Raw genomic sequence first — 27,532 nt, forward strand, 5'->3', positions numbered from 1 at the left:
CCCCAGCCCCATACAACCCCCCCAGCTGCCCCATAACTCCCTCTCCAGCCCCATAGCGACTCTCCTAACCCTACAACAGCCATCCCAGCCCCATAGATCTTCTTCAGCCCCATAGATCCCTCCCTTTTCCTCCAAGAACTGTGAGGCCATCAGGTCTACCCATAGACTTCAATGGGCAGCTCCCCCCCCAGCCCCATAGAACCCCCCCAGCTGCCCCATAACTCCCTCTTCAGCCCCATAGCAACTCTCCTAACCCTACAACAGCCATCCCAGCCCCATAGATCTTCTTCAGCCCCATAGATCACTCTCCATCCCTGTAATATCCCTACGGCCATCAGGTCTACCCATAGACTTCAATGGCTCCCCTCCAGCCCCATAGAACCCCTCCCAGCCCCACATCCGCCCCATAACCGCCCCCCCCATTGCCCCCCAGGGATGATGGAGGTGCTGCCGGACCGCTGCGTCCCCATAGCCCCATAGGAAACCCCATAGATCCCCCCCACTACCCCCAGTATTCCTACGGCCATCAGGTCTACCCATAGACTTCAATGGGCAGCTCCCCCCCCAGCCCCATAGAACCCCCCCAGCTGCCCCATAACTCCCTCTCCAGCCCCATAGCGACTCCCCTAACCCTACAACAGCCATCCCAGCCCCATAGATCCCCTCCAGCCCCATAGATCACTCTCCATCCCTGTAATATCCCTACGGCCATCAGGTCTACCCATAGACTTCAATGGGCAGTTACCCCCAGCCCCATAGAACCCCCCCAGCTGCCCCATAACTCCCTCTCCGGCCCCATAGCGACTCCCCTAACCCTACAACAGCCATCCCAGCCCCATAGATCTTCTTCAGCCCCATAGATCACTCTCAATCCCTGTAATATCCCTACGGCCATCAGGTCTACCCATAGACTTCAATGGCTCCCCTCCAGCCCCATAGAACCCCTCCCAGCCCCACATCCGCCCCATAACCGCCCCCCCCATTGCCCCCTAGGGATGATGGAGGTGCTGCCGGACCGCTGCGTCCCCATAGCCCCATAAGAAACCCCATAGATCCCCCCCCTACCCCCAGTATTCCTAAGGCCATCAGGTCTACCCATAGACTTCAATGGTCTCCCCTCCAGCCCCATAGAACCCCTCCCAGCCCCACATCCGCCCCATAACCGCCCCCCCCCCATTGCCCCCCAGGGATGATGGAGGTGCTGCCGGACCGCTGCGTCCCCACAGCCCCATAGGAAGCCCCATAGATCCCCTAATCGCCTCTCATCCCTACGGCCATCAGGTCTACCCATAGACTTCAATGGGGGGTTCCCCCCCAGCCCCATAGAACCCCCCCAGCTGCCCCATAACTCCCTCTCCAGCCCCATAGCGACTCCCCTAACCCTACAACAGCCATCCCAGCCCCATAGATCCCCTCCAGCCCCTTAGATCCCTTCCTTTCCCTCCAAGAACTGTGAGGCCATCAGGTCTACCCATAGACTTCAATGGGCTCCCCTCCAGCCCCATAGAACCCCTCCCAGCCCCACAGCCGCCCCATAACCACCCCCCCATTGCCCCCCAGGGATGATGGAGGTGCTGCCGGACCGCTGTGCCCCCATAGCCCCATAGGAAGCCCCATAGATCCCCCAATCGCCTCTCATCCCTACGGCCATCAGGTCTACCCATAGACTTCAATGGCTCCCCTGCAGCCCCATAGAACCCCTCCCAGCCCCACATCCGCCCCATAACCACCCCCCGCATTGCCCCCCAGGGATGATGGAGGTGCTGCCGGACCGCTGTGCCCCCATAGCCCCATAGGAAGCCCCATAGATCCCCCAATCACCTCTCATTCCTACGGCCATCAGGTCTACCCATAGACTTCAATGGGTGGTTCCCCACCAGCCCCATAGAACCCCCCCAGCTGCCCCATAACTCCCTCTCCAGCCCCATAGCGACTCTCCTAACCCTACAACAGCCATCCCAGCCCCATAGATCTTCTTCAGCCCCATAGATCCCTCCCTTTTCCTCCAAGAACTGTGAGGCCATCAGGTCTACCCATAGACTTCAATGGCTCCCCCCCAGCCCCATAGAACCCCCCCAGCTGCCCCATAACTCCCTCTCCAGCCCCATAGCGACTCTCCTAACCCTACAACAGCCATCCCAACCCCATAGATCCCTCCAGCCCCATAGATCACTCTCCATCCCTGTAATATCCCTACGGCCATCAGGTCTACCCATAGACTTCAATGGCTCCCCTCCAGCCCCATAGAACCCCTCCCAGCCCCACATCCGCCCCATAACCGCCCCCCCCATTGCCCCCTAGGGATGATGGAGGTGCTGCCGGACCGCTGCGTCCCCACAGCCCCATAGGAAGCCCCATAGATCCCCTAATCGCCTCTCATCCCTACGGCCATCAGGTCTACCCATAGACTTCAATGGCGGGTCCCCCCCCAGCCCCATAGAACCCCCCCAGCTGCCCCATAACTCCCTCTCCAGCCCCATAGCGACTCTCCTAACCCTACAACAGCCATCCCAGCCCCATAGATCCCTCCAGCCCCATAGATCACTCTCCATCCCTGTAATATCCCTACGGCCATCAGGTCTACCCATAGAATTCAATGGGCTCCTCCCCAGCCCCATAGGACCCCCCCCAGCCCCATAGAACCCCTCCCAGCCCCACAGCCGCCCCATAACCAACCCCCCCATTGCCCCCCAGGGATGATGGAGGTGCTGCCGGACCGCTGCGTCCCCATAGCCAAGAGGGAGCTGCTGTACATGGGGGCCGTGGGGGCGGCCTGTTGGTTGGGGGGCATCATCTTCATTGACCGCAAAAGGACCCGAGACGCCATCAACGTCATGGCCGAGGCTGCACACACCATGCTCAGCCAGGACGTAGGGCTGCCCCACACTTGGGGGGCTGGGGGGGAATCTATGGGGCTGGGCGGGGATCTATGGGGCTGTGGGACTGGGGAGTTCTGTGGGACTTGGGATTCTATGGGGCTGGGGGGGATCTATGGGGCTGGGGGGGAGTTCTATGGGGTGGGGGGATCTATGGGGTGGGGGGATCTATGGGGCTGGGGGGATCTATGGGGCTGTGGGACTAGGGGGTTCTGTGGGGCTGGGGGTGGATCTATGGGGCTGGGGGTATCTATGGGGCTGGGGGGGGTTTCTGTGGGGCTGGGGGGGATCTATGGGGCTGGGGTTTCCATCAACATCATCATAGCCAAGGTTCCCCCTCACTTGGGGGGCTGGGGGGGATTTATGGGGCTGTGGAACTGGGGATTCTATGGGGCTGGAGGGGATCTATGAGGCTGGGAGAGATCTATGGGGCTGGGGGACTGGGGGGGTCCTATGGGGTTGGGGGGAATCTATGGGGCTGGGAGGGGGTCTATGGGGCTTGGGGGTGGTTCTGTGGGGCTGGGAGGGGATTTCTATGGGGTTTTTCGTTATTCTATGGGGCTGTCTGTTATCCTATGGGGCTGTCATTGATCCTATGGGGCTGTGGCTGTTCCTATGGGGCAGCGCTGTGGGTCAGCCCCCCATTTCTGTCCCCCCCCCCCCCAGGTTCGGGTCTGGGTTTTCCCAGAGGGGACTCGGAACCACAACGGGTCGATGCTGCCCTTCAAACGAGGCGCCTTCCACCTCGCCGTGCAGGCACAGGTGGGGCAACATGGGGGGCGCTATGGGGCGGAGCTATGGGGCGCTATGGGGCGCAATGGGGCTGAGATGTGGGGTGGAGTTGGGGGGTGCTATGGGGTAGAGTTGGGGGATGCTATGGGGCGCTATAGGGCGGAGTTGAGGGACACTGTGGGGCGGAGCTGTGGGGCGCTATGGAGCACTATGGGGCAGAGTTGGGGGATGCTATGGGGCGCTATGGGGCAGAGCTGTGGGGCAGACCTGGGGCAGACCTGGGGGGTGCTATGGGGTGTTATGGGGTGGTGCTGTAGGGCTGAGCTATGGGGCGGAGTTGGGGGGGCGCTATGGGGCTGAGCTGCAGGGCGCTATGGGGCGCTATGGGGCTGAGTTGGGGGCTGCTATGGGGCGGAGTTGGGGGGCGCTATGGGGCTGAGATGTGGGGTGGAGCTGTGGGGCACTATGGGGCAGAGTTGGGGGGTGCTATGGGGTGGTGCTATGGGGTATTATGGGGCGCTATGGGGTGCTGTGGGGTATTATGGGGTGCTGTGGGGCGGCGCTATGGGGCTGACCCCACACATTCACCCCACAGGTCCCGGTGGTTCCCGTCGTCATCTCCTCCTACCGGCATTTCTACAGCCGCAGCGAACGGCGCTTCACCTCCGGTGTGGGGCGCTATGGGGCTGCTATGGGGCTGGGTGTGGGGCTGGGAGGCGCTATGGGGCTGGGTGTGGGGCTGCTATGGGGCTGGTGTGTGGGGCTGGGGGGGCGCTATGGGGCTGGGTGTGGGGCTGCTATGGGGCTGGGTGTGGGGCGCTATGGGGCTGCTATGGGGCTGGGTGTGGGGCTGGGGGGGCGCTATGGGGCTGCTATGGGGCTGGGTGTGGGGCGCTATGGGGCCGCTATGGGGCTGGGTGTGGGGCTGGGGGGGCGCTATGGGGCTGGGTGTGGGGCTGCTATGGGGCTGGGAGGCGCTATGGGGCTGGGTGTGGGGTTGCTATGGGGCTGGGTGTGAAGCTGGGGGCGCTATGGGGTTGCTATGGGGCTGGTGTGTGTGGCTGGGGGGCGCTATGGGGCTGGGTGTGAAGCTGGGGGCGCTATGGGGCTGCTATGGGGCTGGGTGTGGGGCTGGGAGGTGCTATGGGGCTGGGTGTGGGGTTGCTATGGGGCTGGGTGTGAAGCTGGGGGCACTATGGGGCTGCTATGGGGCTGGGTGTGGGGCTGGGAGGCGCAATGGGGCTGGGTGTGGGGCTGCTATGGGGCTGGGTGTGAAGCTGGGGGCGCTATGGGGCTGCTATGGGGCTGGGTGTGGGGCTGGGAGGCGCTATGGGGCTGGGTGTGGGGTTGCTATGGGGCTGGGTGTGAAGCTGGGGGCGCTATGGGGCTGCTATGGGGCTGGTGTGTGGGGCTGGGGGGCGCTATGGGGCTGGGTGTGGGGCTGCTATGGGGCTGGGTGTGAAGCTGGGGGCACTATGGGGCTGCTATGGGGCTGGGTGTGGGGCTGGGGGGTGCTATGGGGCTGGGTGTGAGGTTGCTATGGGGCTGGGTGTGAAGCTGGGGGCGTTATGGGGCTGCTATGGGGCTGGGTGTGGGGCTGGGAGGCGCTATGGGGCTGGGTGTGGGGCTGCTATGGGGCTGGGTGTGAAGCTGGGGGCGCTATGGGGCTGGTGTGTGGGGCTGGGGGGGCGCTATGGGTCTGGGTGTGGGGCTGCTATGGGGCTGGGTGTGGGGCTGGGAGGCGCAATGGGGCTGGGTGTGGGCTGCTATGGGGCTGGGTGTGAAGCTGGGGGCGCTATGGGGCTGCTATGGGGCTGGGTGTGGGGCTGGGGGGCGCTATGGGGCTGGGTGTGGGGTTGCTATGGGGCTGGGTGTGAAGCTGGGGGCGCTATGGGGCTGGGTGTGGGGTTGCTATGGGGCTGGGTGTGAAGCTGGGGGCGCTATGGGGCTGGGTGTGGGGCTGGGAGGCGCTATGGGGCTGGGTGTAGGGTTGCTATGGGGCTGGGTGTGAAGCTGGGGGCGCTATGGGGCTGGTGTGTGGGGCTGGGAGGCGCTATGGGGCTGGGTGTGGGGCTGCTATGGGGCTGGGTGTGAAGCTGGGGGCGCTATGGGGCTGCTATGGGGCTGGGTGTGGGGCTGGGGGGCGCTATGGGGCTGGGTGTGGGGCTGGGAGGCGCTATGGGGCTGGGTATGGGGTTGCTATGGGGCTGGGTGTGAAGCTGGGGGCGCTATGGGGCTGCTATGGGGCTGGGTGTGGGGCTGGGGGGCACTATGGGGCTGGGTGTGGGGCTGCTATGGGGCTGCTATGGGGCTGGGTGTGGGGCTGGGGAGGCGCTATGGGGCTGGGTGTGGGGTTGCTATGGGGCTGGGTGTGAAGCTGGGGGCACTATGGGGCTGCTATGGGGCTGGGTGTGGGGCTGGGAGGCGCTATGGGGCTGGGTGTGGGGCTGCTATGGGGCTGCTATGGGGCTGGGAGGCGCTATGGGGCTGGGTGTGGGGCTGCTATGGGGCTGGGGGGGCGCTATGGGGCTGCTATGGGGCTGGGTGTGGGGCACTATGGGGCGCTATGGGGCTGGGTGTGGGGCTGGGGGGGGCTGCTATTGGGCTGCTATAGGGTTGGGGGCCCCTAATTGTGCCCCATTCCTCCCCCCTTATTGCCCCTTATTGCCCCCCATTCCCCCCATTGCCTCTTGTTGCCCCCCATCTCCCCCCCATATCCCCCCTGCCCCATATCTCCCCCCATTGCCCCCCACCCCCATTGCCCCCCACTGACCCCCATTGCCCCCCATCGCCCCACATCTCCCCCTATATCCCCCCTGCCCCACATCTCCCCACATACCCCCCCCTGCCCCCCATCTCCCCCTATATCCCCCCTTCCCCCCATCTCCCCCTGCCCCACATCTCCCCTTATTGCCCCCAATCCCCCCCCCGCCCCACATCTCCCCACATACCCCCCCCTGCCCCCCATCTCCCCCCATATCCCCCCCATATCCCCCAATTGCCCCTTATTGCCCCCCACATCCTCCCTGCCCCACATCTCCCCCCTTTCCCCTCTGCCCCCCATCTCCCCCCTGCCCCACATCTCCCCACACCCTCCCCCTGCCCCACATCTCCCCCCATCTCCCCCCTGCCCCACATCTCCCCATATCCCCCCCCCTGCCCCACATCCCCCCCCATATCCCCCCATCTCCCCCCTGCCCCACATCCCCCCCATTTCTCCCCTGCCCCACATCTCCCCATATCCCCCCCCCCGCCCCACATCCCCCCTGCCCCACATCCCCCCCCTGCCCCACATCCCCCCTGCCCCACATCTGCCCCCCATCTCCCCCTATATCCCCCCTGCCCCCCATCTCCCCATAACCCCCCCCTGCCCCACATCCCCCCTGCCCCACATCTGCCCCACATCCCCCCCTGCCCCCCATCCCCCCTCTGCCCCACATCTCCCCACATACCCCCCCCTGCCCCCCATCTCCCCCTATATCCCCCTTGCCCCCCATCCCCCCCTGCCCCACATCTCCCCACACCCTCCCCCTGCCCCACATCTCCCCCCATCTCCCCCCTGCCCCACATCCCCCCCATCTCCCCCCTGCCCCACATCCCCCCCCATATCCCCCCATCTCCCCCCTGCCCCACATCCCCCCCATCTCCCCCCTGCCCCACATCTCCCCACATCCCCCCCCTGCCCCACATCCCCCCCCTGCCCCCCATCTCCCCCCTGCCCCACATCTCCCCCCACCCTCCCCCTGCCCCACATCTCCCCCCATCTCTCCTCTGCCCCACATCTCCCCACATCTCCCCCCCGCCCCACATCCCCCCTGCCCCACATCCCCCCCCTGCCCCCACATCCCCCCCCTGCCCCCCATCTCCCCCCTGCCCCACATCTCCCCACATACCCCCCCCTGCCCCCCATCTCCCCCTATATCCCCCTTGCCCCCCATCCCCCCCTGCCCCACATCTCCCCACATCCCCCCCTGCCCCCCATCTCCCCCCATCTCCCCGCAGGTCGCTGTGTGATCGAGGTTCTCCCTGCTGTCCCCACGTTGGGGCTGGATTCCACCGACGTCCCGTCGCTGTCGGATCGGGTCCGGGCCGCCATGTTGGACGCCTTCGAGGCTTTGGAGGCCGAACTCAGCCCCACAACTCAGCCCCATAGCGACGCCTCCGCCCCATAGATCTGACCCCCCCCCCCCACAGCCCCATTGAAAGAGACGCCTCTGACCCACGGAAAGAGGGGGAGGACACGGAGACGGGACTGAGATGGAAGTGGGGCTGAGACCCATAAGTGGGCTCTGACTCATAAGTGGGTTCTGACCCATAAGTGGGGCTGAGACCCATAAGTGGACTGTGACCCATAAGTGGGGCTGTGACCCATAAGTGGGCTCTGACTCATAAGTGGGTTCTGACCCATAAGTGGGTTCTGACCCATAAGTGGGGCTCTGACCCATAAGTGGACCTGCCGACCCATAAGTGGGTTCTGCCCCATAAGTGGGTTCTGCCCCATAAGTGGGGCTGTGACTCATAAGTGGGTTCTGACCCATAAGTGGGGCTGAGACCCATAAGTGGGGATCTGACCCACAAAGACTGACCCATAAGTGGGGCTCTGCCCCATAAGTGGGGCACTGCCCCATAGCAACACTCCATGATGCTGCCCCACAACGTCACCCCTTATGGACTGACCCATAAGTGGGGCTGTGACCCATAACTGGGGCTCTGCCCCATAAGTAGGGCATTGACCATGAAGGCTGACCCATAAGTGGGGCTGTGACCCATAACCGGGGCTCTGCCCCATAAGTAGGGCATTGATCCAATAAGGCTGACCCATAAGTGGGGCTGAGACCCATAACTGGGGCTCTGCCCCATAAGTAGGGCATTGATCCACAAAGGCTGCCCCATAAGTGGGGCTGTGACCCCCAAGTGGGGCTGAGACCCCCAAGTGTGGCTGTGTCCCATAAGTACGTGAAGCTCTACCCCATAAGTGGGGCACTGCCCCATAGCGACACTCCATGGCTCTGCCCCACAGTGTCGTTCCCCCCCCTCCCCATGGACTGACCCATAAGTGTGGCTGTGACCCCAAGTATGTGAAGCTCTGCCCCATAAGTGGGGCACTGCCCCATAGCGACACTCCGCGGCTCTGCCCCATAGCGCTGCCCCACAAGTGGATGGTGGGCCCACAGGAGGAGACAGATGGATGGACCCACGGACTGACCCACAAGTGGAGCCCTGCCCCATAAGTAGGACTGTGACCCACAAGTGGACCTGTGACCCATAAGTGGAGCCCTGACCCATAAGTAGGATCTGACCCATAAGTGGGTTCTGCCCCATAAGTGGACCTGTGACCCACAAGTGGGTTCTGACCTACAAGTGGACCTGCGACCCATAAGTGGAGCCCTGCCCCACAAGTGGATCCCTGCCCCATAAGTAGGACTGTGACCCACAAGTGGACCTGTGACCCATAAGTGGGTTCTGCCCCATAAGTGGACCTTCGACCCACAAGTGGAACCCTACCCCATAAGTGGAACCCTGACCCACAAGTGGACCTGTGACCCATAAGTGGGGTTGTGACCCACAAGTGAAGCCCTGCCCCATAAGTGGACCTGTGACCCACAAGTGGGGCCCTGACCCACAAGTGAAGCCCTGCCCCATAAGTAGGATGTGACCCACAAGTGGGGCTGTGACCCATAAGTAGGTTCTGCTCCATAAGTGGACCTGTGACCCATAGGTGTGGCTCTGACCCACAAGTGGAACCCTGCCCCATAAGTAGGGCTGCGACCCATAAGTAAGGTTCTGCCCCATAAGTGGGGCTGTGACCCATAAGTAAGTTTATGACCCATAAGTGGGGCTGTGACCCACAATAGAACCCTGCCCCATAAGTGGGGCTGCGACCCATAAGTAAGTTTATGACCCATAAGTGGGGCTGTGACCCACAATAGAACCCTGCCCCATAAGTAGGGTTCTGCCCCATAAGTGGGCTCTGCCCCACAAGTGGACTGTGACCCATAAGTGGGGCTGTGACCCATAAGTAGGATGTGACCCACAAGTGGATTTGTGACCCATAAGTGGGTCCTGCCCCATAAGTGGGGCTGATGTGTGGGGCAGTGACGTCACGTGTCGCCATGTGGGGGCGGGTCGGTGACGTCACGTGTCGTTATGGGGGCGGGGCTGTGACGTCACGTGTTGCCATGTGGGGGCGGGGCGACTTGGGGGCCAAATCGCTTGGAATAAAACGGAAGTGCCGCTGTGACGTCATCATGTTGGTCGGGCGGGGGGTTGATGACGTCATCAAGGCGCGACGACTCCATCCGGGCAAGCTCCATGTCCTTCTATGAACTCTATGGGTTGATGACGTCATCCCTTTTTGGCAGCCGCCCATTGGCTGCCCGTTTCCCTCCATTGCGTTTCTCCGCTCCCCATTGGCTGTCCATGTTCCCGCTCCCTACGTGCAGGCCTCTTAAAGCGGCAATGCCACGGGTGGGCCCCACCAAATGAAACCTGCCTTTTTTTTTTGCCCCCAAATCCCATTTTATTGCACTTTCGCTCCCGGTATCGTCGAACCGAACCGGAATCACGTGTCAGCCAACCGTAACAACGGACCGGAAGTGGTGGGGATGCTATAAAGGGGAATAAAACATCCGGTGTCACGGTGGGGTCGAAGGTCAAGGGTTGATAGGTGGGAGGTTAAAGGTGAAGGGTCACCTCCGGAGCAGCTCAGCGCCCAGCAGGTCCAGCAGGACGTAACGGAGCCCCAATGTAGGCCGCGACCTGCGCTGCCCCAGCTCGGCCTGGAGAACCTCACGGTGACGGGAACGGCGGACGGCAGACAGCAACTGCTTCCGGCCTAGACAGGAAGTGGGAGAGGTCACGTGACGGCAACAAGATGGCGGCGCACTGCGGTGGTGTGAGGGGGAGGTAGCCAAGATGGCGGCGCGGGAGGGGTAACAATAGTCACGTGGGGGGTGGTCACGTGATAAGGGGGCACGTCCCAAGATGTTGGCGCGGGAGGGTTAGCAACAGTCACGTGGGTATGGATGATCACGTGGTCGGAGGGGGAGGTAGTTTCAAGATGGCGGCGCGGGAGGGTTAGCAATAGTCACGTGGGTATGAATGATCACGTGATCGGGGGGTATTTTCCAAGATGGCGGCGGGGACTGTAAGCGGGTGGGGTGGCAAGGGTCACGTGTGGGATGGTCACGTGATAAGGGGTAGGGTAACAAGATGGCGGCGCCGTGGTGGTACGAGGGGGAGGTAGCTAAGATGGCGGCGCGGGAGGGGTAACTAGTCACGTGGGTGTGGTCACGTGACAAGGGGGCACGTCCCAAGATGTTGGCGCGGGAGGGTTAGCAATAGTCACGTGGGTATGAATGATCACGTGATCGGAGGGGGAGGTAGTTTCAAGATGGCGGCGCGAGAGGGTTAACAATAGTCACGTGGGTATGAATGATCACGTGATCGGGGGGTATTTTCCAAAATGGCGGCGGGGACTGTAAGCGGGCGGGGTGGCAAGGTTCACGTGTGGGATGGTCACGTGATAAGGGGTAGGGTAACAAGATGGCGGCGCCGTGCTGGTGGTAGGTACCAAGATGGCGGCGCCGTGGTGGTAGAGGTAGGAGGTAGCCAAGATGGCGGCGCAGGAGGGGTAACAATAGTCACGTGGGGGTGGTCACGTGATAAGGGGGCACGTCCCAAGATGTTGGGGGGAAGGTACCAAGATGGCGGCGCGGGAGGGTTAGCAATAGTCACGTGGGTATGGATGATCACGTGATCGGGGGGGGGGGGGTTGTGGTGGTTTCCAAGATGGCGGCGCAGGAGTGGTAACAACGGTCACGTGATCAGGGAGTAGTTTCCAAGATGGCGGCACCCTGGTAGTGGTACCAAGATGGCGGCGCGGGAGGGGTGACAAAGGTCACGTGGGTATGATCACGTGATCGGGGGATATTTTCCAAGATGGCGGCGCGGCTCGTACCCTTGAGAAGTGCCCGGATGAAGCGGCCGGTTCCCGGTAACGCCAACCACCAACTTCCGGCGTCCCGAACCGTCAGCAGCCCCGCGGCCACCAGCTGCCTGGAAAGGGGGGGGGGGGTCAAAAGGGGAGACCATAGGACCCCATTAGGACCCATTAGGACCCCATAGGACCCCATAGAACCCCCATAGGACCCCCATAGGACCCCCATAGGACACCATAGGACCTCATAGCACCCCATAGGACCCCCATATGACACCATAAGACCCCATAGGACCCCCATAGGACCCCATAGAACCCCCATAGGATCCCATAAGACCCCATAGGACCCCATAGGACCCCATAGAACCCCCATAGGACCCCATAGCACCCCATAGGACCCCCATATGACACCATAAGACCCCATAGGACCCCCATAGGACACCATAGGACCCCCATAGGATCCCATAGGACCCCATTTACCCCCATAGGACCCCATAGGACCACCATAGGACCCCATTTACCCCCATAGGACCCATTAGGACCCCATAGGTCCCCCTTAGGACCCCATAGCACCCCATAGGACCCCCATATGACACCATAAGACCCCACAGGACCCCATTATGACCCCATAGGACCCCATAGGACCCCCATAGGACCCCATTTACCCCCATAAGACCCCATAGGACCCCATAAGACCCCATAGGACCCCCCAAGTCCCCCATAGGATTTCATAGGACCTCATAGGACACCAGAGGACCCCCATAGGACCCCATAGGACCCCATAAGACCCAATTAGGACCCCATAGGTCCCCATAGGCCCCATTAGAACCACATAGAACCCCATTTAGCCCCCTTTAGCCCCATTACGTGACGTGCTGGTCATTGAGCCCCATGTTTTGCAGCTGTTCCCTTTGGAAGCTGAGCAGCCGAGGAGCCTCAGTGAGGAAACGTTGAACCAATGGGGCACAAGGGGAGTCGGACACGGCACGGAGCACCTGGGGTCAAAGGGCAAGGGGTCAAAAGGTCAAGAGGTCAAGGGGTTGAGGTCATAGGTCAGGCGGGGTGAGAGGTCACAGGGGCACGAGGGGAAAAGGGGGGTCAGAGGGAAAGGAGCAGAGGTCAGAGCTGGGGTCAGAGGTCAGGGGTGAGAGGTCAGGAGGGGTGAAAACTGAGGTGTGGGTGGGGTCAGAGGGACCCCATAGGACACCCATAGGACCCCATAGGACACCATAGGACCCCATAGGACCCCATAGGACACCATAGGACACCATAGGACCCCCATAGGACCCCATTTAACCCCATAGGACCCCATAGGACCCCCATAGGACCCCATAGGACCCCATAGGACCCCCATAGGACCCCATAGGACACCATAGGACCCCATTTACCACCATAGGACCCCATAGGACCCCCATAGGACCCCATAGGACACCATAGGACCCCATAGGACCCCCATAGGACCCCATAGGACACCATAGGACCCCATAGGACACCATAGGACCCCATAGGACCCCCATAGGACCCCATAGGACACCATAGGACCCCATAGGACCCCCATAGGACCCCATAGGACCCCCATAGGACCCCATTTACCCCCATAGGACCCCATTTACCACCATAGGACCCCATAGGACCCATTAGGTCCCCATACGATCCCCATAGAACCCATTAGGACCCCATAGGTCCCCCTTAGGACCCCATAGCACCCCATAGGACCCCCATATGACACCATAAGACCCCATAGGACCCCCATAGGACACCATAGGACCCCCTGGACCCCCCTAAGACCCCCATAGGATCCCATAGGACCACATAGGATCCCATAGGACCCCCATAGGACATCATAGGACCCCATAGGACCCCCATAAGACCCCATAGGACTCCCATAGGACACCATAGGACCCCCATAGGACCCTCATAGGACCCCATAGGACCCCCATAGGACCCCATTTACCCCCATAGGACCCCATTTACCACCATAGGACCCCATAGGACCCATTAGGTCCCCATACGATCCCCATAGAACCCATTAGGACCCCATAGGACCCCATAGGTCCCCCTTAGGACCCCATAGCACCCCATAGGACCCCCATATGACACCATAAGACCCCATAGGACCCCCATAGGACCCCATTTACCCCCATAGGACCCCCATAGGACCCCATTTACCACCATAGGACCCCCATAGGACACCATAGGACCCCCTGGACCCCCCTAAGACCCCCATAGGATCCCATAGGACCCCCATAGGACAACCTAGGACCCCATAGGACCCCCATAAGACCCCATAGGACCCTCATAGGACCCCATAGGACCCCATTTACCCCCATAGGACCCCCATAGGACACCATAGGACCCCCATAGGACCCCCATAGGACATCATAGGACCCCATAGGACCCCCATAGGACCCCATTTACCCCCATAGGACCCCCATAGGACCCCATTCAGAGGTCAAAGCTAGGGTCAGAGGTCAAAGCTGGGGTCAGAGGTCAGAGTTAGAGGTCACGGTAGGGGTCAGGGCCGGGGTCAGAGGTCACATGGGTGGGGCTTTGGGTCAGCGTGAATGATGGAGGTGGGCGGTCACAGATCAGGGCAGGGGTCAGAGGTCAGATCAAGGGTCAAAGGTCACAGTTCACGACCTCACCGCTTCCCGGAAGTCCTCATCCCTGATAACGGCCACCGTGTCGCTCCCCAGCCCGAGCTGCAGCAACCGGATGCGGCCCTCGGCCTGCAGGCGGCCCTGACCGGAAGTGGGGGGGGGAGGAAGTTAATGGCGTCACTTTCGTCGCGCCGCGATGACGTCATCGCTCTGCGCCCACCCACCACGTGACGAACTGGGGGGTGTTGATGGGGTCGCCTCAGTCGCGCGTTGATGACGTCACCAGAGCAGTGTCCACCCACCACGTGTCGCTTTAACAGGGGGGATAATGGCGTAACTTTCGTCGCGCTGCGATGACGTCATCGCCGTGCGCCCCCCCCCCCATCACGTGCCCTTACACTTCTGTCGCGTATTCGTGACGTCATCAGAACCGCGCCCACCCACCACGTGTGATCCAATGGGGGGGGGGGGTTAATGGTGTCGCTTCCGTCGCGCTTTGATGACGTCATCACCCTCCTCGCCCACCTACCAGGTGCCGATCCACCGCCGTTCTATCCCCGGCCAAACCATAGAGTTGATGTCGGAGGACCAGAGCGGGCAGCTCCGACCAACGAGGCGGGAAAAGCGCCGCCGCTTCCTGTAGAGCCGCCTCCACCGCTTCCGGGCCAGGACGGCGCTTCACCGCCCCGCCGGAACGACGCCGGGCCGCCATGATGGATGAGGTGGGGCACTTCCGCTTCCGGGTTAGGGCGTGGGGGGTGATGACGTCAGAGGGATGAGGCGCTGTTGATGCGCATGCGCGGAGGTGGGCGGAGAGCAGCTATGGGGCAGGGGTGGAGCTATGGGGCAGGGATGGAGCTATGGGGCACAGATGGGGTTATGGGGCACTTGTGGGGCAGCTATGGGGCACAGATGGGGTTATGGGGTTGTAATGGGGCAGCTATGGGGCACAGATGGGGTTATGGGGTTGTTATGGGGCAGCTATGGGGCACAGATGGGGTTATGGGGCACTTGTGGGGCAGCTATGGGGCACAGATGGGGTTATGGGGCACTTGTGGGGCAGCTATGGGGCACAGATGGGGTTATGGGGCACTTGTGGGGCAGCTATGGGGCACAGATGGGGTTATGGGGTTGTTATGGGGCAGCTATGGGGCACAGATGGGGTTATGGGGCACTTGTGGGGCAGCTATGGGGCACAGATGGGGTTATGGGGCACTTGTGGGGCAGCTATGGGGCACAGATGGGGTTATGGGGTTGTAATGGGGCAGCTATGGGGCACAGATGGGGTTATGGGGTTGTTATGGGGCAGCTATGGGGCACAGATGGGGTTATGGGGTTGTTATGGGGCAGCTATGGGGCACAGATGGGGTTATGGGGTTGTAATGGGGCAGCTATGGGGCACAGATGGGGTTATGGGGTTGTTATGGGGCAGCTATGGGGCACAGATGGGGTTATGGGGTTGTTATGGGGCAGCTATGGGGCACAGATGGGGTTATGAGGCACTTGTGGGGCAGCTATGGGGCAGGGATGGGGTTATGGGGTTGTTATGGGGCAGCTATGGGGCACAGATGGGGTTGTTATAGGGCAGGGTTAGAGCTATGGGGCACAGATGGGGTTATGGGGTTGTTATGGGGCAGCTATGGGGCAGGGATGGGGTTGTTATGGGGCAGCTATGGGGCACAGATGGGGTTATGGGGTTGTAATGGGGCAGCTATGGGGCAGGGATGGGGTTGTTATGGGGCAGCTATGGGGCACAGATGGGGTTATGGGGTTGTTATGGGGCAGCTATGGGGCACAGATGGGGTTATGGGGTTGTTATGGGGCAGCTATGGGGCACAGATGGGGTTATGAGGCACTTGTGGGGCAGCTATGGGGCACAGATGGGGTTATGGGGCACTTGTGGGGCAGCTATGGGGCACAGATGGGGTTATGGGGCACTTCTGGGGCAGCTATGGGGCACAGATGGGGTTATGGGGCACTTGTGGGGCAGCTATGGGGCACAGATGGGGTTATGGGGTTGTTATGGGGCAGCTATGGGGCACAGATGGGGTTATGGGGTTGTTATGGGGCAGCTATGGGGCACAGATGGGGTTATGGGGCACTTGTGGGGCAGCTATGGGGCACAGATGGGGTTATGGGGTTGTAATGGGGCAGCTATGGGGCACAGATGGGGTTATGGGGTTGTTATGGGGCAGCTATGGGGCACAGATGGGGTTATGAGGCACTTGTGGGGCAGCTATGGGGCACAGATGGGGTTATGGGGTTGTAATGGGGCAGCTATGGGGCACAGATGGGGTTATGGGGTTGTTATGGGGCAGCTATGGGGCACAGATGGGGTTATGAGGCACTTGTGGGGCAGCTATGGGGCAGGGATGGGGTTATGGGGTTGTTATGGGGCAGCTATGGGGCACAGATGGGGTTGTTATAGGGCAGGGTTAGAGCTATGGGGCACAGATGGGGTTATGGGGTTGTTATGGGGCAGCTATGGGGCACAGATGGGGTTATGGGGTTGTAATGGGGCAGCTATGGGGCAGGGATGGGGTTGTTATGGGGCAGCTATGGGGCACAGATGGGGTTATGGGGTTGTTATGGGGCAGCTATGGGGCACAGATGGGGTTATGGGGTTGTTATGGGGCAGCTATGGGGCACAGATGGGGTTATGAGGCACTTGTGGGGCAGCTATGGGGCACAGATGGGGTTATGGGGCACTTGTGGGGCAGCTATGGGGCACAGATGGGGTTATGGGGCACTTGTGGGGCAGCTATGGGGCACAGATGGGGTTATGGGGTTGTTATGGGGCAGCTATGGGGCACAGATGGGGTTATGGGGTTGTTATGGGGCAGGGATGGAGCTATGGGGCACAGATGGGGTTATGGGGCACTTGTGGGGCATCTATGGGGCACAGATGGGGTTATGGGGCACTTGTGGGGCAGCTATGGGGCACAGATGGGGTTATGGGGCACTTGTGGGGCAGCTATGGGGCACAGATGGGGTTATGGGGCACTTGTGGGGCAGCTATGGGGCACAGATGGGGTTATGGGGCACTTGTGGGGCAGCTATGGGGCACAGATGGGGTTATGAGGCACTTGTGGGGCACCTACGGGGCACAGATGGGGTTATGGGGTTGTTATGGGGCAGCTATGGGGCACAGATGGGGTTATGGGGTTGTTATGGGGCAGCTATGGGGCACAGATGGGGTTATGGGGCACTTGTGGGGCAGCTATGGGGCACAGATGGGGTTATGAGGCACTTGTGGGGCAGCTATGGGGCACAGATGGGGTTATGGGGCACTTCTGGGGCAGCTATGGGGCACAGATGGGGTTATGGGGCACTTGTGGGGCAGCTATGGGGCACAGATGGGGTTATGGGGTTGTTATGGGGCAGCTATGGGGCACAGATGGGGTTATGGGGTTGTAATGGGGCAGCTATGGGGCAGGGATGGGGTTGTTATGGGGCAGCTATGGGGCACAGATGGGGTTATGGGGCACTTGTGGGGCAGCTATGGGGCACAGATGGGGTTATGGGGTTGTTATGGGGCAGCTATGGGGCATAGATGGGGTTGTTATGGGGCAGGGTTAGAGCTATGGGGCACAGATGGGGTTATGGGGCACTTGTGGGGCAGCTATGGGGCACAGATGGGGTTATGGGGCACTTGTGGGGCAGCTATGGGGCACAGATGGGGTTATGGGGCACTTGTGGGGCAGCTATGGGGCACAGATGGGGTTATGGGGTTGTTATGGGGCAGCTATGGGGCACAGATGGGGTTGTAATGGGGCAGCTATGGGGCACAGATGGGGTTATGAGGCACTTGTGGGGCAGCTATGGGGCACAGATGGGGTTATGGGGCACTTGTGGGGCAGCTATGGGGCACAGATGGGGTTATGGGGTTGTTATGGGGCAGCTATGGGGCACAGATGGGGTTATGGGGTTGTTATGGGGCAGCTATGGGGTACAGATGGGGTTGTTATGGGGCAGGGATGGAGCTATGGGGCACAGATGGGGTTATGGGGCACTTGTGGGGCAGCTATGGGGCACAGATGGGGTTATGGGGTTGTAATGGGGCAGGTATGGGGCAGGGATGGGGTTGTTATGGGGCAGCTATGGGGCACAGATAGGGTTATGGGGCACTTGTGGGGCTATGGGGCAGCTATGGGGCTGGGATGTGGTTATAGGGCAGCTATGGGGCTGGGATTAGGGTTATGGGGCACTGCAGGATCTATGGGGCAGTTATGGGGTTATGGGGCACTGCAGGATCCATGGGGCAGTTATGGGGTTATGGGGCACTGGGATCTATGGGGCAGTTACGGGGTTATGGGGCACTGGGATCTATGGGGCAGATATGGGGTTATGGGGCTGTTATGGGGTTATGGGGCACTATGGGATCCATGGGGCAGCTATGGGGTTATGGGGCACTGGGATCTATGGGGCAGTTACGGGGTTATGGGGCACTGGGATCTATGGGGCAGATATGGGGTTATGGGGCAGTTATGGGGTTATGGGGCACTATGGGATCCATGGGGCAGCTATGGGGTTATGGGGCACTGGGATCTATGGGGCAGTTATGGGGTTATGGGGCACTGGGATCTATGGGGCAGATATGGGGTTATGGGGCACTGTGGGGTTATGGGGCTGTAATGGGGTTATGGGGCACTATGGGATCTATGGGGCACTGTGGGGTTATGGGGCAGTTATGGGGTTATGGGGCACTGTGGGGTTATGGGGCTGTAATGGGTTATGGGGCACTGGGATCTATGGGGCAGTTATGGGGTTATGGGGCACTATGGGATCTATGGGGCACTGTGGGGTTATGGGGCAGTTATGGGGTTATGGGGCACTGGGATCTATGGGGCAGTTATGGGGTTATGGGGCACTGGGATCTATGGGGCAGATATGGGGTTATGGGGCTGGTATGGGGTTATGGGGCACTGCAGGATCCATGGGGCAGCTATGGGGTTATGGGGCACTGGGATCTATGGGGCAGTTATGGGGTTATGGGGCACTATGGGATCTATGGGGCAGTTACGGGGTTATGGGGCACTGGGATCTATGGGGCAGTTATGGGGTTATGGGGCACTATGGGATCTATGGGGCAGTTACGGGGTTATGGGGTACTGGGATCTATGGGGCAGTTATGGGGTTATGGGGCTGGTATGGGGTTATGGGGCACTGCAGGATCCATGGGGCAGTTATGGGGTTATGGGGCACTGGGATCTATGGGGCAGTTATGGGGTTATGGGGCACTATGGGATCTATGGGGCAGTTACTGGGTTATGGGGCACTATGGGATCTATGGGGCAGTTACTGGGTTATGGGGCACAGTCAGGGGTAATTAACAGCAATGGGGTAATGAGGGGGGGGGTAATTAACACCATGGGGGGGGGGAGGGTCAATTAAAGGCACAGTAATTAAAGGCACAACAATTAAAAGCACTGGAGTAACGAGCTGTAATTAACACAGGGGGGGTAACGAGGGCAGTAATTAACATTACAGTTAATTAACAGAAGGCTCATAATTAACAAGGAGCCGTGAATTAACAAAGAGCAGGGGGTCAGGAGTCCTCCTTCTCCTGGAACCTATGGGGGGAAATGGGGTGGTTAAGGGGGGGGCTCTGCCCCATAACTTGGGGGGCTGGACCCAGAGCAGTGGGGCAGCCCCACAACTTGGGGGTCCCAATACCCACATTGGGGTCCCACCCCACAACTTGGGGGTCCCAGTCCCCACAATCCAAAGCTCCCACCCCACAAGTTGGGGGTCCCACCCCATAACTTGGGGGTCTCAACCCATCACTTTGGGGTCCCACCCCATAACTTGGGGGTCCCGCCCCATAACTTGGGGGTCCTGCCCCACATCTTTAGTTCCCACCCCCACTTTGGGGTCCCACCCCACAACTTGGGGGTCCCAGTCCCCACTTTGGGGTCCCACCCCACAACCCAAAGCTCCCACCCCACAACCTGGGGGTCCCAGCCCGTACTTTGGGGTCTCAGCCCCCACTTTGGGGTCCCACCCCACAACTTGGGGGTCCCAGTCCCCACAATCCAAAGCTCTCACCCCACAAGTTGGGGGTCCCACCCCATAACTTGGGGGTCTCAACCCATCACTTTGGGGTCCCATCCCCCACTTTGGGGTCCCACCCCATAACTTGGGGGTCCTGCCCCACATCTTTAGTTCCCACCCCCCACTTTGGGGTCCCAGCCCACAACTTGGGGGTCCCAGTCCCCACATTGGGGTCCCACCCCATAACTTGGGGGTCTCAACCCATCACTTTGGGGTCCCGCCCCATAACTTGGGGGTCCCGCCCCACATCTTTAGTTCCCACCCCCCATCTTGGGGTCCCACCCCACAACTTGGGGGTCCCAGTCCCCACTTTGGGGTCCCACCCCACAACCTGGGGGTCCCACCCCATAACTTGGGGGTCCCATCCCCCACTTTGGGGGTCCCACACCGTAACTTGGGGGTCCTGCCCCACATCTTTAGTTCCCACCCCCCACTTTGGGGTCCCACCCCACAACTTGGGGGTCCCAGTCCCCACAATCCAAAGCTCCCACCTCACAAGTTGGGGGTCCTACCCCATAACCTGGGGGTCTCAACCCATCACTTTGGGGTCTCAGCCTCCACTTTGGGGTCCCACCCCATAACTTGGGGGTCCTGCCCCACATCTTTAGTTCCCACCCCACAACTTGGGGGTCCCACCCCACAACTTGGGGGTCCCAACCCATAACTTGGGGGTCCCACCCCCCACTTTGGGGTCTCAACCCATAACTTTGGGGTCCCGCCCCATAACCTGGGTGTCCCAATCCCCATTTTGGGGTCCCGCCCCATAACTTGGGGGTCCTGCCCCATAACTTGGGGGTCCCGCCCCATAACTTATGGGTCACCCACCGGCACTGTGGGCAATGGTAGAACACGGTCTGCCCCTCGTCGGCCCCCCTGGTCTGCCCCACACGGTACTGCATGGCCCCGAACCCACAGCGCGAACAGCGGCGCTCCACCTGCCCCACAGAACAGGGGGACCCCATTAATAGGGGCACAAATAGGGGGTCAAGGGGAACATCTATGGGGCCTGGGGCCAATCTATGGGGCTGGGGGTCACAAATATGGGGTTGGGGGGCTCAAATATGGGGGTCTGGGGTCACAAATATGGGGTCCAGGGGCCCATTTATGGGGCTAAGGGTCTAATCTATGGGGCTGGGGGTCCCATCTATGGGGCTGAACCCACCCTATGGGGTTTAGGGTCCCATCTATGGGGCTGAACCCACCCTATGGGGTTTGGGGTCCCATCTATGGGGCTGAACCCACCCTATGGGGTTTGGGGTCCCATCTATGGGGCTTTGAGTCCCATCTATGGGGCTGAACCCACCCTATGGGGTTTAGGGTCCCATCTATGGGGCTGAACCCACCCTATGGGGTTTTGGGGTCCCATCTCTGGGGCTGAACCCACCCTATGGGGCTTGGGGTCCCATCTATGGGGCTGAACCCACCCTATGGGGTTTAGGGGTCCCATCTATGGGGCTGAACCCACCCTATGGGGTTTTGAGTCCCATCTATGGGGCTGAACCCACCCTATGGGGTTTTGGGGTCCCATCTATGGGGCTGAACCCTCCCTATGGGGTTTTGGGGTCCCATCTATGGGGCTGAACCCACCCTATGGGGTTTTGGGGTCCCATCTATGGGGCTGAACCCACCCTATGGGGTTTTGGGGTCCCATCTATGGGGCTGAACCCTCCCTATGGGGTTTAGGGTCCCATCTATGGGGCTGAACCCTCCCTATGGGGTTTAGGGTCCCATCTATGGGGCTGAACCCACCCTATGGGGTTTAGGGTCCCATCTATGGGGCTGAACCCACCCTATGGGGTTTTGGGGTCCCATCTATGGGGCTGAACCCTCCCTATGGGGTTTAGGGTCCCATCTATGGGGCTGAACCCTCCCTATGGGGTTTAGGGTCCCATCTATGGGGCTGAACCCACTCTATGGGGTTTAGGGTCCCATCTATGGGGCTGAACCCACCCTATGGGGTTTGGGGTCCCATCTATGGGGCTGAACCCACCCTATGGGGTTTAGGGTCCCATCTATGGGGCTGAACCCACCCTATGGGGTTTTGGGGTCCCATCTATGGGGCTGAACCCACCCTATGGGGTTTAGGGTCCCATCTATGGGGCTGAACCCACCCTATGGGGTTTTGGGGTCCCATCTATGGGGCTGAACCCACCCTATGGGGTTTTGGGGTCCCATCTATGGGGCTGAACCCACCCTATGGGGCTTTGAGTCCCATCTATGGGGCTGAACCCACCCTATGGGGTTTGGGGTCCCATCTATGGGGCTGAACCCACCCTATGGGGTTTGGGGTCCCACCTATGGGGCTGAACCCACCCTATGGGGTTTGGGGTCCCACCTATGGGGCTGAACCCACCCTATGGGGTTTGGGGTCCCATCTATGGGGCTGAACCCACCCTATGGGGTTTGGGGTCCCATCTGTGTGAATGACGGGTCCCACTTGTGGGGTTTTGAGTCCCATCTATGGGGCTGAACCCACCCTATGGGGTTTGGGGTCCCATCTATGGGGCTGAACCCACCCTATGGAGTTTGGGGTCCCATCTATGGGGCTGAACCCACCCTATGGGGTTTGGGGTCCCATCTATGGGGCTGAACCCACCCTATGGGGCTTGGGGTCCCATCTATGGGGCTGAACCCACCCTATGGGGCTTTGGGGTCCCATCTATGGGGCCGAACCCTCCCTATGGGGTTTAGGGTCCCATCTATGGGGCTGAACCCACCCTATGGGGTTTGGGGTCCCATCTATGGGGCTGAACCCACCCTATGGAGTTTGGGGTCCCATCTATGGGGCTGAACCCACCCTATGGGGTTTGGGGTCCCATCTATGGGGCTGAACCCACCCTATGGGGCTTGGGGTCCCATCTATGGGGCTGAACCCACCCTATGGGGCTTTGGGGTCCCATCTATGGGGCCGAACCCTTCCTATGGGGTTTAGGGTCCCATCTATGGGGCTGAACCCACCCTATGGGGTTTTGGGTCCCATCTATGGGGCTGAACCCACCCTATGGGGTTTGGGGTCCCATCTATGGGGCTGAACCCACCCTATGGGGTTTAGGGTCCCATCTATGGGGCTGAACCCACCCTATGGGGTTTTGGGGTCCCATCTATGGGGCTGAACCCACCCTATGGGGTTTAGGGTCCCATCTATGGGGCTGAACCCACCCTATGGGGCTGTAATGTGGGGCTGCCATATATGGGGCCTGGGGGTCCCATCTATGGGGTTTGGGGTCCCATCTATGGGGCTGAACCCACCCTATGGGGTTTGGGGTCCCATCTATGGGGCTGAACCCACCCTATGGGGCTTGGGGTCCCATCTATGGGGCTGAACCCACCCTATGGGGTTTAGGGTCCCATCTATGGGGCTGAACCCACCCTATGGGGTTTTGGGGTCCCATCTATGGGGCTGAACCCACCCTATGGGGTTTTGGGGTCCCATCTATGGGGCTGAACCCACCCTATGGGGTTTTGGGGTCCCATCTATGGGGCTGAACCCACCCTATGGGGTTTGGGGTCCCATCTATGGGGCTTTCAGTCCCATCTATGGGGCTGAACCCACCCTATGGGGTTTTGGGGTCCCATCTATGGGGCTGAACCCACCCTATGGGGCTTGGGGTCCCATCTATGGCGCTGAACCCACCCTATGGGGTTTGGGGTCCCATCTATGGGGCTGAACCCACCCTATGGGGTTTAGGGTCCCATCTATGGGGCTGAACCCACCCTATGGGGTTTAGGGTCCCATCTATGGGGCTGAACCCACCCTATGGGGTTTGGGGTCCCATCTATGGGGCTGAACCCACCCTATGGGGTTTTGGGGCCCCATCTATGGGGCTGAACCCACCCTATGGGGTTTAGGGTCCCATCTATGGGGCCGCACTCACCAGAGGTCCTGCAACTTGTGGGGCAGCAGCCGCCCCCCGCCCCATAAGTGCCTGCAGGGGGTTCAGCTCCAGCACCGTGCGCAGCGTCCGGCCCTCCAAACCTGGGGGGGGAGATGTGGGGCAGAGCTGTGGGGCAGCTATGGGGTGTCTATGGGGCAGCTATGGGGCAATTATGGGGCAGCTATGGGGCAGTCATGTGATATCTATGGGGCAGCTATGGGGCAGCCATGGGACACCTATGGGGCAGCTATGGGGTATCTATGGGGCAGCTATGGGGCAGCTATGGGGCAGTTATGGGGCAGCTATGGGGTATCTATGGGGCAGCTATGGGGCAGTTATGGGGCAGCTATGGGGCAGCTATGGGGTATCTATGGGGCAGCTATGGGGCAGTTATGGGGCAGCTATGGGGCAGCTATGGGGTATCTATGGGGCAGCTATGGGGCAGCTATGGGGCAGCTATGGGGCAGCTATGGGGCAGTCATGGGATATCTATGGGGCAGCTATGGGGCAGTCATGGGATATCTATGGGGCAGCTATGGGGCAGCTATGGGGCAGCTATGGGGTATCTATGGGGCAGCTATGGGGCAGTCATGGGATATCTATGGGGCAGCCATGGGGCAGCTATGGGGCAGCTATGGGGCAGCCATGGGGCAGCTATGGGGCAGCTATGGGGCAGCTATGGGGCAGCTATGGGGCAGTTATGGGGCAGCTATGGGGCAGCTATGGGGTATATCTATGGGGCAGCTATGGGGCAATTATGGGGTGTCTATGGGGCAGCTATGGGGCAGTTATGGGGCAGCTATGGGGCAGTCATGGGATATCTATGGGGCAGCCATGGGACAGCTATGGGGCAGCTATGGGGTATCTATGGGACAGCTATGGGGCAGTTATGGGGCAGTCATGGGATATCTATGGGGCAGCTATGGGGCAGCCATGGGACAGCTATGGGGCAGCTATGGGGCAGCCATGGGACAGCTATGGGGCAGCCATGGGACAGCTATGGGGCAGCTATGGGGTATCTATGGGGCAGCTATGGGGCAGCCATGGGACAGCTATGGGGCAGTTATGGGGCAGCTATGGGGCAGCTATGGGGTATCTATGGGGCAGCTATGGGGCAGTTATGGGGCAGTTATGGGGCAGCTATGGGGCAGTCATGGGATATCTATGGGGCAGCTATGGGGCAGCTATGGGGCAGTCATGGGATATCTATGGGGCAGCTATGGGGCAGCTATGGGGTATCTATGGGGCAGCTATGGGGCAGTTATGGGGCAGCTATGGGGCAGTCATGGGATATCTATGGGGCAGCTATGGGGCAGCTATGGGGTATCTATGGGTCACCTATGGGGCAGTTCCCCCCTTACCGTCGCGCCGTGGGGTGAAGCCGCAGTGGAGACACGGTGGAGCCTTTGGGGTGGGGCCGATGTGGGGCAGAACGGAGCCGCATTCGGGGCAGAAATCCAAGGGGGCAGCAAAGGGGGACGGGGGGGGAGGATCCATGGGGCACAAATGGGGCGGCTGGGGGGCAGAAATGGGGCAGTTATGGGGCAGAAATGGGGCAGTTATGGGGCAGCAATGGGGCAGTTATGGGGCAGAAATGGGGCAGTTATGGGGCAGCAATGGGGCAGTTATGGGGCAGAAATGGGGCAGTTATGGGGCAGCTATGGGGCAGTTATGGGGCAGCAATGGGGCAGTTATGGGGCAGAAATGGGGCAGTTATGGGGCAGCAATGGGGCAGTTATGGGGCAGAAATGGGGCAGTTATGGGGCACAAATGGGGCAGTTATGGGGCAGAAATGGGGCAGTTATGGGGTGGTGTTATGGGGTAGCTATGGGGCAGATATAGGGTGGTAACAGGATAACCCCATAGCCCACAGCCCCATAACCCCATTGGACCCATAACCACCCCATAGACCCCATAGGCACCCCATAGCCCCCCAATAACCCCACAGACCCCATAACCCCATAGAGACCCACAGACCCCATAACCCCCCCATAACCTCATAACCGCCCCATAACCCCATAGGCCCCCCATAACCCCCCATAGACCCCATAACCCCCCATAACCCCATAGAGACCCACAGACCCCATAACCCCCCCACTGCCCCGTAGCCCTATAGAGACCCACAGCTGCCCCATAACCCCACAGAGACCCATAGAGCCCATAACCCTATAGAGACCCATAGCCCCATATAGACCCCATAACCCCATAGACCCCATAACCGCCCCATAACCCCATAGAGCCCCGTAACCCCCCATAGACCCCATAACCGCCCCATAACCCCATAGAGCCCCATAGATCCCATAACCCCACAGACCCCATAACCCCATTTAACGCCCCATAACCCCATAGACCCCATAAACCCCATAACCCCCCATAGACCCCATAACCGCCCCATAACCCCATAGAGCCCCATAGACCCCATAACCCCACAGCTGCCCCCCATAGACCCCATTTATCGCCCCATAACCCCATAGAGCCCCATAGACCCCATAACCCCCCATAGACCCCATAACCGCCCCATAACCCCATAGAGCCCCATAGGCCCCATAACCCCCCATAGACCCCATAACCCCATAACCGCCCCATAACCTCATAGAGCCCCATAGACCCCATAACCCCCCATAGACCCATAACCGCCCCATAACCCCATAGAGCCCCATAGGCCCCATAACCCCCCATAGACCCCATAACCCCATAACCGCCCCATAACCTCATAGAGCCCCATAGGCCCCATAACCCCCCATAGACCCCATTTAACCCCCCACGTGCCGGACCTCCCGGAGCACTCGAATCTCTCGACCAGAGCGGCCGCCCCACTCCTTCCGGAAGTCCTCCCAACCACCACTTCCGGTCCTCCAACCGTGCACTTCCGGTAGGCGTGACTTGCCGCTTGGGGGGCGTGGCCTCCAAGTAGCCACGCCTCTCGACTTCCGGCCGTTGCGAGGCGGAAGCAGCCGTTGCCATGGCACCACTTCCGGCGCAGAGAGGCGGAAGTGGATCGTGCCGCCGGGAGCGCTGCGGTACGGAGCGGACGGAGGGTGGGACGGGGGGGGAGGGGGGAACTTCCGGGGGGTCCCGGTGGGTCCCGGGGGGGGGAGGGGGGAGAAACGGGAACAGCCGTGGGGTCAATGGGGCGGGATGGGGGAGGGGGGGGAACGGGGGGGGGTCGGGCCTACACTGCGGCCTAACGGGGGGGGTCGGGCCTACACTGCGGCCTAACGGGGGGGGGGGGGTCCCGTTGTTCCCTATGGGGTCTCGTTGTTCCCTATGGGGTCCCGTTGTTCCCTATGGGGTCCCGTTGTTCCCTATGGGGTCCCGTTGTTCCCTATGGGGTCTCGTTGTCTCCTATGGGGTCTCGTTGTTCCCTATGGGGTCCCGTTGTTCCCTATGGGGTCCCGTTGTTCCTTATGGGGTCCCGTTGTTCTCTATGGGGTCCCGTTATTCTCTATGGGGTCC

General features: G+C 60.7%; 3 protein-coding genes across 8 annotated transcripts in view; 1 reads left to right on the forward strand and 2 right to left on the reverse strand.

Moving 5' to 3' along the window:
* AGPAT1 (1-acylglycerol-3-phosphate O-acyltransferase 1) overlaps positions 1-9,854 on the forward strand; it is a 12,882-nt gene extending 3,028 nt beyond the window's left edge. For 3 of the 4 annotated variants that reach the window (XM_085535072.1, XM_085535073.1, XM_085535071.1), the window contains exons 3-6: positions 2,695-2,870; positions 3,543-3,638; positions 4,204-4,276; positions 7,611-9,854. In XM_085535072.1, coding sequence (XP_085391198.1) covers positions 2,695-2,870; positions 3,543-3,638; positions 4,204-4,276; positions 7,611-7,780 — 515 coding nt within the window. In that variant the 3' untranslated portion in view covers positions 7,781-9,854. The remainder of the gene's footprint in view (positions 1-2,694; positions 2,871-3,542; positions 3,639-4,203; positions 4,277-7,610) is intronic. The other variant, XR_014941725.1, reaches the window with a different exon arrangement.
* A 248-nt stretch (positions 9,855-10,102) lies between these two features.
* On the reverse strand, positions 10,103-14,876 carry WHR1 (winged helix repair factor 1). The gene is made up of 6 exons (XM_015851010.3): positions 14,677-14,876; positions 14,193-14,288; positions 12,415-12,542; positions 11,569-11,666; positions 10,302-10,443; positions 10,103-10,216 (listed from the first exon to the last, which is right to left on the reverse strand). The coding sequence occupies exons 1-6, from the start codon at positions 14,857-14,859 to the stop codon at positions 10,171-10,173; spliced, it is 693 nt and encodes a 230-aa protein (XP_015706496.2). The 5' UTR covers positions 14,860-14,876; the 3' UTR covers positions 10,103-10,170.
* Positions 14,867-27,055, reverse strand: POLR1H (RNA polymerase I subunit H). Of its 3 annotated transcripts, none has more exons than XR_014941726.1 (5): positions 26,851-27,055; positions 24,077-24,177; positions 21,027-21,136; positions 19,636-19,720; positions 14,867-14,967 (listed from the first exon to the last, which is right to left on the reverse strand). XR_014941726.1 is itself a non-coding variant. In XM_085535075.1 (5 exons), exons 2-5 carry the CDS (start codon positions 25,571-25,573, stop codon positions 19,696-19,698), a joined length of 372 nt encoding a protein of 123 aa, XP_085391201.1. In that variant the 5' UTR covers positions 25,574-25,591; positions 26,851-26,958; the 3' UTR covers positions 19,568-19,695. The 3 variants fall into 3 exon arrangements, 2 of the variants coding, with proteins under 2 accessions (XP_085391201.1, XP_085391200.1); XM_085535075.1 differs by lacking the exon at positions 14,867-14,967 and adding an exon at positions 25,438-25,591 and having other exon boundaries at positions 19,568-19,720; positions 26,851-26,958; XM_085535074.1 differs by lacking the exon at positions 14,867-14,967 and having other exon boundaries at positions 19,568-19,720.
* Between the last annotated feature and the right edge of the window lie 477 nt (positions 27,056-27,532).

This window comes from Coturnix japonica, unplaced genomic scaffold, assembly GCF_054131305.1.
Source record: "Coturnix japonica strain WE unplaced genomic scaffold, WE-NBRP24 Scf107, whole genome shotgun sequence".
In the NCBI taxonomy this organism is placed as follows: Eukaryota; Metazoa; Chordata; class Aves; order Galliformes; family Phasianidae; genus Coturnix; species Coturnix japonica.